This window comes from Scomber scombrus, chromosome 11 (genome assembly GCF_963691925.1).
Source record: "Scomber scombrus chromosome 11, fScoSco1.1, whole genome shotgun sequence".
NCBI classification, from domain to species: domain Eukaryota; kingdom Metazoa; phylum Chordata; class Actinopteri; order Scombriformes; family Scombridae; genus Scomber; species Scomber scombrus.
Window position 1 is genome coordinate 28,796,586 of NC_084980.1, and position 15,514 is coordinate 28,812,099.

Genomic DNA, 15,514 nt, shown 5'->3' on the forward strand with positions numbered 1-15,514 from the left:
TCTATCTACTGCTAAATAAAGGTGTCTATGCCAGAAAAAATCTTAAAAAGAAAGAAAAAAAAAATCTTGATTTCATGTTCAGATTCATTTCAACCACACAATCAATTAATTTAACCCATAATGTCAGCTATGTACAAAAGCATAATAAATGATCTCCTCTTGAATTATCAAGTTGATTATAGTTATATAACACATGTATTTACAAAGAAAGAAGAACTGCAAACAAATACATCAATACAAACACGAAGCTAACATTTAGAAATAAGTTCACATTTTCATTTGAAGAAATGTCAGTGGGGGTTAATAACATGATCATGAGCAGTGATAGCCTCCATGGAAAAACACACAGTAAAAAGTGAATTTTGAAGAAAATGAAAACAGAACAAATTAAATTAAAAGACAAGAAGTGTTGACAACAGTTTGACAGCTAATCTCTGTGCAGTTCAGAAACATGGAGACAAAAAAATTAAGAATTGCAACACAGAATCTGACACATGAAGTCTGAAATGACTTCTGTCTATTTGAGTTTACACAACTCAGCTGTGTCTCCAACAGAATTAAGCCAAACTCCAGCATAGAGAGGCTGAGTGAATGTGGTCTGGACTCTGTGGAGGAGAGTCATGGTTTCAGAGACGCTGTAGAAGGACAGAATACCTGCTCTGTGATCCAGGTACACTCCTAGTCTGGAGGAACCAGGACCTGAGACGGGAGTTGAGATGTTGTTGAACAAAAATTTAGAACTGTTATTGTCACATCTTAAAGCCCAAGATTTGTCATTGTATCCAAATAGACCTTCATTTGCAACTCCTGCTCTCCTGATATTCTTGTATGTGACTGCTACACCAACTCCTCTCCCTCTCCACTCCACCTCCCAGTAACAACGTCCAGTCAGACTCTCTCTACTCAGGACCTGATAATGATCAGTGAATCTGTCTGTGTGACTAGAATAAGACTGTTTTTGTCTCATTCGTTCTACTTTTCTGTTCCCCTCTGATAATAACAGCCATGTGTTTGCTGTGTTTGGATCCAGTGAAATTTCACATGGATATTTTATGAATCCAGCTCTGATCTTGGGCTCTGTTTGTGACAGTAAAACGTCCACTTCAGTCACAGTCAGTGATATGTTTGTCCATTCCTCCTTCAGGATGTCCTGTAGTTTATCTCTGAGCTCTGACACAGTTGCTGTCACATCCTCAAAGTATCTCAGAGGACAGATATTGATGCTGGATGATTCTGTAGGTTCACTGAGTTGTGACACTGAGGGGTAGTTGTGTAGAAACTGCTTGTGATCCTCTGTGTGTGAGAGCTGCTTCAGTTCAGCGTCTTTCCTCTTCAGCTCAGTGATCTCCTGCTGCAGCTTCTCCTGAAGCTCTTTGACTCGACTCACTTCAGTTTCCTGCTGGGATCTGATCTGCTGCTTCACATCAGAGCTTCTTTTCTGGAGGAGACGGATCAGCTCAGTGAAGATTTTCTCACTGTCCTCCACTGCTTTATCAGCAGAGAGACTGACGGCCTCCACCTCCTGTTGAAGCAGCTTCACATCTTTCTCTCTGTCCTGGATTCTCTGCTGGATGTTTAGTCGACTCACCTCGAGCTCGCCTTGCCTCTCAGTCCTTTCTGCTGCAGCTGAGACTGTGTCATGGCCTTTATGTTCATCCACAGGGCAGAGATAACAGATACTCTGCTGATCAGTACGACAGAACATCTTCATCACCTCATCATGACGAGAGCAGATGTTCTCCTGTAGCTTCTCCGAGGGATCGACCAGTTTGTGTTTTTTGAATGTCGGTGATTCATAATGAGGCTGGAGGTGATTCTCACAATAAGATGCCAGACATACCAGACAGGACTTGAGGGCTTTCAGCTTCCTCCAAGTGCAGACATCACAGGCCACATCGTCAGGTCCAGCATAGCAGAGATCAGCAGGAGCAGCTTGGAGTCCAGTCTTCTTCAGCTGCTCCACCAAAACTGCTAACATGGTGTTTTTCATCAGGACAGGCCTCTGTGTGAATGTCTGTCTGCACTGAGGACAGCTGTAGATTTCCTTCTTATCCCCTTCATCCCAGAAGTTGTTAATACAGCTCATGCAGTAGCTGTGTCCACAGGGAATAGCCACTGGATCCTTCAGTAGATCCAAACAGATCGAACAAGAAAAGGTTTTTTGGTCCAGATTAACACCTTGCTGCGCCATTCTGGCTCTCAGTAAGCCTCTCTCGAAGCAGCCTGTGTTACTTCAGTAAATGTTGGCTGACAGCTCACTGTTGGTTACACCTATCTTCAAACTGCAGATCTGAAGGGGAGGGAACAAGGAAATATGTGGACAAAGTGCAGCTTGTTGTTTTTGAGAGCAGGAAGAAGAGGGAAAGGTTATCAACAAGGAAGAGGAGTGGCCTGAAAGAGATACTGTGTTTAACCCTTTTTACACAATGAGGCTCATGTCTCATTTGAAAACACAGCTCACCTGCTTTCTGGTATCAAAATAATCATGGGAATGTGGGAGTGAACTACAGATGACTCCCAGTTTCTCTAAAGCACTGTTTGTCCTAAAATCCAGCTCACTTCATGTTTGGAAAATCTTCACATTTATTTCACAGGAAACTCTTCTTTGTTAACGTGAGACATCTTTAATTTCCATGATGGGTTGATGATGAAAAACAGACCAACATGTATGGACTGCACACCAGTCTCCTTCAGGGTCAACCAATCACACGCTGTCATACCAATCTGTTTTCATGACTATCCCACTACTGTTATGATGATGTGCTGCCACCTGCTGGCCTGTTTATAGCTTCACTTCACAACTTGATGACAGATGAGACAGAACAGATGATAGTGAGGTACAGAAGCAGTATGTTTATGACTTCTCACAGTCTGAGAAATTAGGATGATTCTGGTTTTTAAAGAGAGCTGAATATTTACTGGTTGAATCTATTAACTGATGTGTGTTGGCCTCCATGAATTGAATCTAAATCTAAATAGTGGGATCCTATTTCTGCTTCACCTGTGTAAGTAATATTTGACCTGTTTGGACTCTTGTTGTGTTGACTTGTTTTGTGTGTCAGTCCAGCTGTTAACATCTGGGTGTCTTTCTGTTCACAGGAGCTGATTTCTTTCTGTCAGTCCTGATGAATCAGGAATTGGACCAATGTGAGGATAGTGAACATCACAACTTCTCCTGTTTCCTGTTAGCACAAACACCTCTGTGTCTCTGAGCCAAAAACTGGCTGAAAGTCGGGAACTGATGAAGCCAAACTCAGGTTTGTCTTTTAGCCACATCACTGCTTGTAGGAGCCAAAATATGTTTTGTTTATGTTTATATTTGCTTCAGCTGCACGTATTGCGTCACATGCAGTGATTGACACATGGGTGTGGTTTCCCCTTATTTTACCTGTTCACTTGGTTGGCGGCGGGAGATTTGGACAAAGGGAGTTAGTAGAGTTCCGATATTTTCTGTTGACCGTCACCATTGTCATCATCATCACCATCGTTTTTCATCACTTTATTCTCACAGTCGGGTCACATCAGGGTTTTTTATATGTTTGTGGAACAGCTGCTTGTCAGTACCTTTTTGATTTTTCATTCAAATAAACTGCAGTAAAAACATCATCTGGACTTTAGTATGATTTCGTGGACGTGTCACAGATAAGAGCCTACTAAGTCTCTCAGTGGCCTTTTGGAAAAGTAGTCGCTACACTGCTCTTGATGTGGATGCTTTACAAAGAGTAATATGATAAAGGAGATAAGCAGAAAAACAGCAGGTGTTAACACAACTCTTAATGTGTGTTAATGTGCAGAACCGTCTGACTGTGAGGTGGCAGAGCTAGGCTTTAATAAAACGTCTGCACATCCAAATTTAATCCAATTAATTCTTATTTGTTTCCTTTTAATTTTTAGTTTCTTAAAAGCAACAAGTGATAAAAAACTCTGCTCATTTCTTTGTGCCAAAGCTGTTTTAACGATTAACCTCAAAGTTCAAAGACCGACAAAAATAAACTCTGTACTTTGTGGTTTGTCAGGAGGAAAACAGCTTCAAATAAACTTAAATATTAGTTTCATATTTTCTCCACCAGCTTGAATAAGCTCTGAAATGAAGACAGAAGAAAATACTTTGTTCATTCTTGAGGTAAAGTACTTTATTTATTATTTAAACCATCAATTTGTTCACACATCCAATCAGTAAAAACCTGTTAAATGACTCTTTTTCAATGATTTCATGTTTAGATTCATTTCAAGCACACAATCACTTAGTTTAACACAGAAATTCAGCTATGTATATGAACATAATAAACAATCTCCTTATTGACTATTATCAGGATAATTAGTTGGGTTTTTAAACATTTTTTTTTTTTTACAATTCTTTATAAATTTACTAAATGAGAACAAAATATCAATGATGAAGAAAGTTCAGTTATTTCTTCTGTTTAAGAAACAACACAAAACAAATACATCAATACAAAAATGAAACTAACATTTAGAACAAGGACAACGTCATCATGATCAGTGATAGCCTCCATTGGTAAAAAGTGAAAAAGTGAATTTTAAAGATATGCAAAACATTAACAGACCAAAACAAATTAAAGGGAAAAAAGTATTGACAACCATTTGACAGCTGATCTTTGTGCAGTTCAGAAACATGGAGACAAAAAAATGAAGAGTTACAACACAGAATCTGACACATGAAGTCTTTGATGACTTCTCTCTATTTGAGTTTACAGAAATCAGCTGTGTCTCCAACAGAATTAAGCCAAACTCCAGCATAGAGAGGCTGAGTGAATGTGGTCTGGACTCTGTGGAGGAGAGTCATGGTTTCAGAGACGCTGTAGAAGGACAGAATACCTGCTCTGTGATCCAGGTACACTCCTAGTCTGGAGGAACGAGGACCTGAGACGGGAGTTTTAATATTGTTGAACCAGAATTCATAACTGTTAGTGTCACATCTTAAAACCCAAGATTTGTCATTGTTTCCAAATAGACATTCATTTGTACCTCCTGCTCCGCTGATATTCTTGTATGCGACTGCTACACGAATTCTACTTCCTCTCCACTCCACCTCCCAGTAACCACGTCCAGTCAGACTCTCTCTACTAAGCACCTGATTATAATTAGTGAATCTTTCTGGGTGATGAGAATAAGACTGTTGTTGTGCCATTACTTCTGCTTTTCTGTTACCCTCGTGTAATAACACGCTTGTGTATGCAGTATTTGGATCCAGTGTGATTACACATGAATATTTTAAGAATCCAGCTCTGGTCTTGGGCTCTGATTTTGAATTGGACAGTAAAACGTCCACTTCAGTCACTGTCAGTGAGATGTTTGTCCATTCATCCTTCATGATGTCCTGTAGTTTATCTCTGAGCTCTGACACAGCTGCTGTCACATCCTCAAAGTATTTCAGAGGACGGATATTGATGCTGGATGAGTCTGTAGGTTCACTGAGTTGTGACACTGAGGGGTAGTTTTGTAGAAACTGGTTGTGATCCTCTGTGTGTGAGAGCTGCTTCAGTTCAGCATCTTTCCTCTTCAGCTCAGTGATCTCCTGCTGCAGCTTCTCCTGAAGCTCTTTGACTCGACTCACTTCAGTTTCCTGCTGGGATCTGATCTGCTGCTTCACATCAGAGCTTCTTTTCTGGAGGAGATGGATCAGCTGAGTGAAGATCTTCTCACTGTCCTCCACTGCTTTATCAGCAGAGAGACTGACGGCCTCCACCTCCTGTTGAAGTAGATTCACATCTTTCTCTCTGTCCTGGATTCTCTGCTGGACGTTTAGTCGACTCACCTCGAGCTCTCTCTGCCTCTCAGTCCTTTCTGCTGCAGCTGAGACTGTGTCGTGGCCTTTATGTTCATCCACAGAGCAGAGATAACAGATAATCTGCTGATCAGTGCGGCAGAACATCTTCATCACCTCATCATGACGAGAGCAGATGTTCTCCTGGAGCTTCTCTGAGGGGTCGACCAGCTTGTGTTTCTTAAAATTTGTTGATTCATAATGAGGCTGGAGGTGTTTCTCACAATATGAGACGAGACACACCAAACAGGACTTTAAGGCTTTGAACTTCTTCCCAGTGCAGAAATCACAGGCCACATCTTCAGGTCCAGCATAGCAGAGATCAGTAGCAGCAGCTTGGAGTCCAGTCTTCTTCAGCTGCTCCACTAAAGCTGCAAACATGGTGTTTTTCATTAGGACAGGCCTCGGTGTGAAGGTCTGTCTGCACTGAGGGCAGCTGTAGATTTCCTTCTTATCCTCTTCATCCCAGAAGTTTTTAATACAGCTCATGCAGTAGCTGTGTCCACAGGGAATAGTCACTGGATCCTTCAGTAGATCCAGACAGATTGAACAAGAAAAGTTTTCTCGGTCTAGCTGAGTTCCTTGCTGCGCCATTTCAGCCCTCAGTAAAAACGACTGTCTGAGTTTCACTTCCTGAGAAGTGAAACTAGTTTGATCTCTGATCTAAACAGCTGCTTCACTAAATGTAGGCTGGCAGCTCACCACGTGTTGGTTACACCCATCTTCAAATTGTAGTTCTGAAGGGGAGGGAACAAGGAAATATGTGGACAGAGTGGAGTTTGTTGTGTTATGAGAGTAGAGGGAGGAGTTATCAACAAGGAAAAGGAGTGGCCAGTGAGAGATACTGTGTATTTAACTCCTTTTCCACAATGAGGTCTCATTTGAAAACACTGCTCACTTGTTTTCCGGTGCTTAAATAATCTTGGGAAATTGGGAGTGATCTACAGATGACTCTGAGTTTCTCTAAAGTAGTGTATTCTCCTAAAATCCAGCTCACTTCATGTTTGGAAGAATCCTCACATGTATTACACTTGAACTATCCTGTGTTAAAGTTAAACATTTTTTAATTTTCATGCTAGGTTGATGATGAAAAACAGATCAATATGTATGGACTACACACCATTCTCCCTCAGGGTCAACCAATCACACGCTGTCATATCAATCTGTTTTCATGACTATCCCACTACTGTTATGATGATGTGCTGCCACCTGCTGGCTGCTTCCTGTCACTGTCCACAGGACCAAACCCTAACCCAGCTGATCTGTTTATAGCTTCACTTCATAACAGACCTGATGACAGATGAGACCGTACCTTCTTGAGGTACCGAAGCAGTATTTTTGTGACTTCTCAGTCTGAGAAATAAGGGTGATTTTAGTTTTTAAAGAGAGCTGCATATTTACTGGTTGTAACTATTAACTGATGTGTGTTGGCCTTCATGAATTGAATCTAAATCTTTAGTGGGATCCTATTTCTGTTTCACCTGTGCAGGTAAGAAGCTGATATTTGACCTGTTTGGACTCTTGTTGTGTTGACTTTTTTTTCTTTCTTTTTTTCCCCGTTACTTTATTGTCCCTGAAGGGAAATTTGTCTTGGACTCTGAGTGCTGAGACAGCTGCCGCCATAGTTAAAAAGAACAAAGAAAGTAAACGTAAAGTTGCACATTTGCACAACCATTATACAATATAAATGACAGAATTGCACGTTTGCACAATAATAAATGATGCAATGCTACCTGTTGCGTCAATAAATACATAAGTACACATATTGCAAATTTGTTTTGTGTTTCAGTACAGCTGTTAACATCTGTGTTTCTTTATGTTCACAAGAGCTGATTTCTGTCAGTCAGTCCTGATGAAACATCAGGAATTGGACCAATGTGAGGATACTAAACATCACAACTTCTCCTGTTTCCTGTTCCACACAAAAATTTGTGTCTCTGAGCCACAAACTGGCTGAAAGTCGGCAACTGATGAAGCCAAACTCAGGTTTGTCTTTAAGCCACATCCCTGCTCTTTACTTTGTTATGATGTGGATGCTTAACAAACAATAACATTATAAAGGAGATTAGCAGAAAAACAGCAGGTATCAACACAAATGTTAATATCTTAAAACTAGAATGAAAATGTCAAGTTTTTCTGATGATGATTCTGATAAGACTGAATGCAGCTTTTTCACCTTTTTATGATAACATGATCATGAATTACTCTTGTACTAGAAAAGGTGGAGTAATTTTACTTGTGAAGTTGCAATAAATCAATCACAGCTGTTAGGGTTGAATCATGACCGTTTTAGATGCATTTCTTTGTTCTCAATTAAGCATAAATAACATAAACTTCAGCACAGCAGACAGTTTTTGGTTTGAGAGATTAAGAGATGTTCAGTAAATAAAGTGTATTATGTGTGTCAGGAGAACTCAACAAAATGTCAAATTAATCAAATCATTTCTTATTATTTCTTCAATTTTTTTAGGCCTGAGTAAAAAAATCCTCTTCATTGACTGAGCGTACGAATAAAATCTTTTTCATTAACAGCATCATTTTATAGAAAACCTTTCTCATTTCTCTATGACGATGCTGTTTTAATGATTAACCTGAAAGTTCAGAGACAGAACAAACATGATCTATGTACTTTGTGGTTTGTCAGGAGGAAGACACGATCAAATAAATTCTCATGAGTTTCATATTTACTCTACAAACTTTGAATGAGATCCTGAAATGAACACAGAAAAAAATATTTTATTCATTCTTGAGATAAACTTCCAAACATCCAATCAGTCTGTTAAATGGCTCTTGTTCAATGATTTCATGTTCAGATACACTTCACCCACACAATCATTTAGTTTAACACAGAATGTCAGCTATGTACAAGAACATAATAAACAATCTCCTTATTAACCATTATCAGGATTATTAGTTTTATTTTACAGTTCTTTATGAATCTACTAAATGACTAGAACAAAATATTTACGATGAACGAAGATCTGCTAATTTGTAATATCAAGAAACAACACCAAATACATCAATACAAACATGAAATTCAAATTTAGAACAGAAATTTTCATCTGGATAAACCTCAGTGAAGATTAAAAACTTTATGAGCAGTGATAGCCTCCGTGGAAAAAACACAGGAAAAACTGACATTTAAAGAAACTCAATACATCAACGGAACAAAAGAAAAGAGGTGTTGATGTGCAGTTCGGAAACATGCAGACAAAAAAAAAAAATTACCACACGGAATCTGATACATGAAGTTTGAAATGGCTTCTGTCTATTTGAGTTTACAGAACTCAGCTGTGTCTCCATAAGAATGACCAAGCCGAAGTCCAGCATAGAGAGGTTGAGTGAATGTGGTCTGTACTCTGTGGAGGAAAGTCATGGTTTCAGAGACGCTGTAGAAGGACAGAATACCGGCTCTGTGATCCAGGTACACTCCGACTCTGGTGGAACAAGGACCTGAGACAGGAGTTTTAATATTGTTGAACCAGAATTCATAACTGTTATCATCACATCTTAAAGCCCAAGATTTGTCATTGAGTCCAAATCCACATTCATTTGTACCTCCTGCTCTGCTGATATTCTTGTATGCGACTGCTACACGAACTCCTCCTCCTCTCCTCTCCACCTCACAGTAACAACGTCCAGTCAGACTCTCTCTACTCAGGACCTGATAACATCCAGTGAATCTGTCTGGATGACTAGAATAAGACTGTTGTTGACTCATTAGTTTCACATTTCTGTCCCCCTCAGATAATAACAGATGTGTGTGTGCTGTGTTTGGATCCAGAGTGATTTCATGTGAATAATTTAAGAACTCAGCTCTGGTCTTGGGCTCTGTTTTTGATTCTGACAGTAAAACGTCCACATCAGTGACTGTCAGTGAGATGTTTGTCCATTCCTCCTTCAGGATGTCCTGTAGTTTATCTCTGAGCTCTGACACAGCTGCTGTCACATCCTCAAAGTATCTCAGAGGACAGATATCGATGCTGGATGAGTCTGTAGGTTCACTGAGTTGTGACAGTGAGGGGTAGTTGTGTAGAAACTGGTTGTGATCCTCTGTGTGTGAGAGCTGCTTCAGTTCAGCGTCTTTCCTCTTCAGCTCAGTGATCTCCTTCTGCAGCTTCTCCTGAAGCTCTTTGACTCGACTCACTTCAGCTTCCTGCTGGGATCTGATCTGCTGCTTTGCATCAGAGCTTCTTTTCTGGAGGTGATGGATCAGCTCAGTGAAGATCTTCTCACTGTCCTCCACTGCTTTATCAGCAGAGAGACTGACGGCCTCCACCTCCTGTTGAAGCAGCTTCACATCTTTCATTCTGTCCTGGATTCTCTGCTGGATGTTTAGTCGACTCACCTCGAGCTCTCTCTGCCTCTCAGTCCTTTCTACTGCAGCTGAGACTGTGTCGTGGCCTTTATGTTCATCCACAGGGCAGAGATAACAGATAATTTGCTGATCAGTACGGCAGAACATCTTCATCACCTCATCATGACGAGAGCAGATGTTCTCCTGGAGCTTCTGCGAGGGGCCGACCAACTTGTGTTTTTTGAATGTAGGTGATTCATAATGAGGCTGGAGATGTTTCTCACAGTAAGAAGCCAGACATACCAGACAGGACTTGAGGGCTTTCAGCTTCCTCCCAGTGCAGAAATCACAGGCCACATCTTCAGGTCCAGCATAGCAGAGATCAGCAGGAGCAGCTTGGAGTCCAGTCTTCTTCAGCTGCTCCACTAAAGCTGCAAACATGGTGTTTTTCACCAGGACAGGCCTCGGTGTGAATGTCTGTCTGCACTGAGGACAGCTGTAGATTTCCTTTTCATCATCTTTATCCCAGAAGTTGTTAATACAGCTCATGCAGTAGCTGTGTCCACAGGGAATAGTCACCGGATCCTTCAGTAGATCCAGACAGATTGAACAAGAAAAGTTTTCTCGGTCCAGCTGAGCTCCTTGCTGCGCCATTTCAGCTCTCAGTAACAATGACTGTCTGAGTTTCACTTTCTGAGAAGTGAAACTAGTTTGAGCTCCGATCTAAACAGCATGTGCTGCTTCAGTAAATGTAGGCTGGCAGCTCACCACATGTTGGTTACACCCATCTTCAAACTGTAGATCTGAAGGGGAGGGAAAAGGAAATATGTGGACCAATCAGAGCTTGTTGTGTTTGAGAGCAGGAAGAAGAGGGAGGAGTTATCAAGCTGTGTGTGTTTAACCGTTTTTACACAATAAGGCTCATGTCTCATTTGAAAACACTGCTCACCTGCTTTCTGGTGTCAAAGTAGTAGAGATACTGTACTGCATCTCCTAAAATCCAGCTCACTTCAACTGTTTCTTAAATACAACATTTCAAACACCATAGAGAAAGAATGAAGACATGTTTGGGAAAGCCTCACATTTATTACACATGAAACTCTGCTTTGTTAAAGTTAAACATCTTTTAATTTTCATGCTGGGTTGATGATGAAAGACAGATCAACATATATGGACTACACACCATGCTTCCTTAGATTCTACCAATCACACGCTGTCATATCAATCTGTTTTCATGACTATCCCACTACTGTTATGATGATGTGCTGCCACCTGCTGGCTGCTTTCTGTCACTGCTCATACCTGTCCACAAGTAACACAGCTGATCTGTTTATAGCTTCACTTCACAACAGACCTGATGTCAGATGAGACAGAACAGATAGAATAGATGATACTGAGGTACAGCAGAAAACAGCTGAGAGATAAAAAGTGATCAATTAAGTTTATGTTTGAATTTCAAGGCTGAATTCATTCGAAGTTAATTATTAAAAACTGATCTCAGTTTCTTAATGTATGTAATGTTTGTTTTCGTTCAAATGAAAATAAAACTGTTGCAAATCTAATGTCTTAAAACTATGATGAAAATTTTTAAGTTCTCCTGATGTTGATTCTGATTAGACTGAATACAGCTTTTCACTTTTTTATGATTAAATTATTTCTGTACCAGAAAAGGTGGAGTAACTTTACCTGTGTTGTTGTAATAAATCAATCACAGCTGTCAGAAACAGTAATAGTGACAGTTTTAGATGCATTTCTTTGTTCTTAATTAAGCATAAATAACAGAATCTCTTCAACACATCAGACAGTTTGTGGACTGAGAGATTAAACCTAGAACAAAATGAGTCACAAGAGGTTTTAATGAAATCTGGTTTAAAACTTTACAACCCAGAACAGTCTGAATGTGAGATGACAGAGCTAGGCCTTAATAAAACGTCTTCACATCCAAATTTAATCAAATGTATTTTATTTTTTTTCATGGCTGAGAACAAAATCTTCTCTATTGACTGAATGTACAAATAAAATCCTGTTCGTTAAAAGCAACACGTGATAGAAAGCTCTGCTCATTTCTTTGTGACAAAGCTGTTTTAATGATTAACCTGAAAGTTCAAAGACCGACAAAGATGAATTATGTACTTTATGGTTTGTCAGGAGGTAAACTGCCTCATATAAACTATCATATTAGATTTATATTTTCTCAACAAGCTTGTAATGAGATCCTGAAATTAATTAAGAAAATAATAATTTCGACTTTCTTGAGAAACTGTTTTATTCATAATGTAAGACTACACTTTGTTGACACATCCAATCAGTAAAGTCTGTTAAATGACTCTTGTTTAATGATTTCATGTTCAGATTCATTTCAACCAAACAATCAATTAGTTTAACCCAGAATGTCAGCTATGTACAACATAATAAAAAATGACCTCCTTGTTAATGATCAAGATGATTATAGTTATAGAAACATTTCTTTATGTATTCACAAAGGAAGAAGAAGAACAACATCACACAAATACATCAATGCAAACATGAATCTCACATATAAAACAAAGAAGTTTAAATTTTCATCTGAAAAAATGTCAGTGAGGGTTAAAAACATCATCATGAGCAGTGATGGCCTCCATGGACAGAAACACACAGGAGAAACTTAATTTTCAAAGAAACTCAGAACATTAATATAACAAATGGGGGGGGGGGGGAAGTGATGACAACAGTTTGGCAGCTGATCTCTTTGCAGTTCAAAAACATGGAAACAAAATAATAAATTACAACACAGTATCTGACACACAAAGTCTATTTGAGTTTACAGAACTCTATTGTGGCTCCATCATCTATAAGCCGAAATCCAGCATAGAGAGGATGAGTGAATGTGGTCTGGACTCTGTGGAGGAGAGTCATGGTTTCAGAGACGCTGTAGAAGGACAGAATACCTGCACTGTGATCCAGGTACACTCCTAGTCTGGAGGAATGAGGACCTGAGAGGGGAGTTGAGATGTTGTTGAACCAGAATTCATAACTGTTAGTGTCACATCTTAAAGCCCAAGATTTGTCATTATATCCAAGTAGACTTTCATTTGAGCTTCCTTGTCTGTTAATATTCTTGTATGCGACTGCTATACGAACTCTTCCTCCTCTCCACTCCACCTCCCAGTAACCACGTCCAGTCAGACTCTCTCTACTCAGGACCTGACGCTGAACAGTGAATCTGTCTGGATGATGAGAATAAGACTGTTGTTGTCTCATTCGTTCTACTTTTCTGTTCCCCTCAGATAGTACCAGCCAGGAGTTTACTGTGTTTGGATCCAGAGTGATTTCATGTGAATATTGTAAGAATCCAGCTCTGGTCTTGGGCTCTGCTTTTGAATCTGACAGTAAAACGTCCACTTCAGTCACTGTCAGTGAGATGTTTGTCCATTCCTCCTTCAGGATGTCCTGTAGTTTATCTCTGAGCTCTGACACAGCTGCTGTCACATCCTCAAAGTATCTCAGAGGACGGATATTGATGCTGGATGACTCTGTAGGTTCACTGAGTTGTGACACTGAGGGGTAGTTGTGTAGAAACTGGTTGTGATCCTCTGTGTGTGAGAGCTGCTTCAGTTCAGCGTCTTTCCTCTTCAGCTCAGTGATCTCCTGCTGCAGCTTCTCCTGAAGCTCTTTGACTCCACTCACTTCAGTTTCCTGCTGGGATCTGATCTGCTGCTTCACATCAGAGCTTCTTTTCTGGAGGAGACGGATCAGCTCAGTGAAGATCTTCTCACTGTCCTTTACTGCTTTATCAGCAGAGCGACTGACGGCCTCCACCTCCTGTTGAAGCAGCTTCACATCTTTCTCTCTGTCCTGGATTCTCTGCTGGATGTTTAGTCGACTCACCTCGAGCTCTCTCTGCCTCTCAGTCCTTTCTACGGCAGCTGAGACTGTGTCGTGGCCTTTATGTTCATCCACAGGGCAGAGATAACAGATAATCTGCTGATCAGTACGGCAGAACATCTTCATCACCTCATCATGACGAGAGCAGATGTTCTCCTGGAGCTTCTTGGAGGGGTCGACCAGCTTGTGTTTTTTTAATGGAGCAACATCATAATGATGCTGGAGGTGATTCTCACAGTAAGAGGCCAGACACTGCAAACAGGACTTGAATGCTTTCAGTTTCCTCCCAGTGCAGACATCACAGACCACATCTTCAGGTCCAGCATAGTAGAGATCAGCAGCAGCAGCTTGGAGTGCAGTCTTCTTCAGCTGCTCCACTAAAGCTGCTAACATAGTACTTTTCATCAGGACAGGCCTCGGTGTGAAGGTCTGTCTGCACTGAGGACAGCTGTAGATTTCCTTCTCATCCTTTCCATCCCAGAAGTTGTTAATACAGCTCATGCAGTAGCTGTGTCCACAGGGAATAGTCACCGGATCCTTCAGTGGATCCAGACAGATCGAACAAGAAAAGTTTTCTCTGTTGAGCTGAACTCCGTGCTGCGCCATTTCAGCTCTCAGTAACAATGACTGTCTCAGTTTCACTTTCTGAGAAGTGAAACAAGGTTGAGCTCTGATCTAAGGGGAGGGAACAAGGGAACAATGACGTATGTGGTGCAGCTGGAGTTGTGTTTGAGAGCAGGTAGAAAAGGGAGGAGTTATCAAGCTCTGAGTTTAACCCTTGGTACGCAATTAGGCTCATGTCTCATTTGAAAACACTGCTCACCTGCTTTCTGGTGTCAAAGTAATCTTGAGAATTTGGGAGCGATCTAAATGACTATTTCTTTGAATTACTGTACTCTCTTAAAATAAATCAATCACATCTAATCATGACAGTTTTAGTTGCATTTCTTTGTGCTCATTTAAGCATAAATTACAGAAACTCTTCAGCACATCAGACAATTTGTGGACTGAGAGATTAAACCCAGAACAAAATGAGTCACGAGATGTTTTAATGAAATCTGGTTTAAAACTTTACAACCAAGAACCGTCTGACTGTGAAGTGACAGAGCTAGGCCTTAAAAAACGTCTTCACATCCAAATTTAATCAAATTAATTTTCATTATTTCTTTTTTTTTCAGGCCCGAGTACAGAATCTTCTTTATTGACTTGAATGTACAAATAAAATCTTTTTCTTTAAAAGCAACAAGTGATAGAAAACTCTGCTCATTTCTTCATGACGAAGCTGTTTTAATGATTAACCTGAAAGTTCAGAAACTGATAAAGATAAACTCTGTACTTTGTGGTTTGTCAGGAGGTAAACTGCCTAAAATAAACTCTCATATTAGTTTCACATTTTTTCCATAAGCTTTTAATGAGATCCTGAAATGAAGACAGAAGTGAATACTTTGTTCATTCTTGAGAAACTGCTTTATTCATTATTTCAACCTTCAATTTGTGCACACATCCATTCAGTAAAGTGTGTAAAATGACTCTAGTTTAATGATTTAGTTTTCAAATTCATGAAAAAA

The 15,514-nt window shown here is 40.1% G+C and overlaps 3 protein-coding genes across 3 annotated transcripts in view; all 3 read right to left on the reverse strand.

Annotated features, from left to right (window-relative positions):
• The window catches only part of LOC133991110 (tripartite motif-containing protein 16-like), a 32,796-nt gene that overhangs the window by 7,131 nt on the left and 10,151 nt on the right, over window positions 1-15,514 (reverse strand). The window lies entirely within an intron of this gene.
• LOC133990116 (E3 ubiquitin/ISG15 ligase TRIM25-like) lies at window positions 487-6,379 on the reverse strand. Its single transcript, XM_062428293.1, has 3 exons — window positions 4,965-6,379; window positions 4,714-4,883; window positions 487-2,223 (listed from the first exon to the last, which is right to left on the reverse strand). The coding sequence occupies exons 1-3, from the start codon at window positions 6,377-6,379 to the stop codon at window positions 518-520; spliced, it is 3,291 nt and encodes a 1,096-aa protein (XP_062284277.1). The 3' UTR covers window positions 487-517.
• Window positions 7,618-14,552, reverse strand: LOC133990119 (uncharacterized). Its single transcript, XM_062428294.1, has 3 exons — window positions 12,887-14,552; window positions 11,746-11,768; window positions 7,618-10,805 (listed from the first exon to the last, which is right to left on the reverse strand). The coding sequence occupies exons 1-3, from the start codon at window positions 14,550-14,552 to the stop codon at window positions 9,054-9,056; spliced, it is 3,441 nt and encodes a 1,146-aa protein (XP_062284278.1). The 3' UTR covers window positions 7,618-9,053.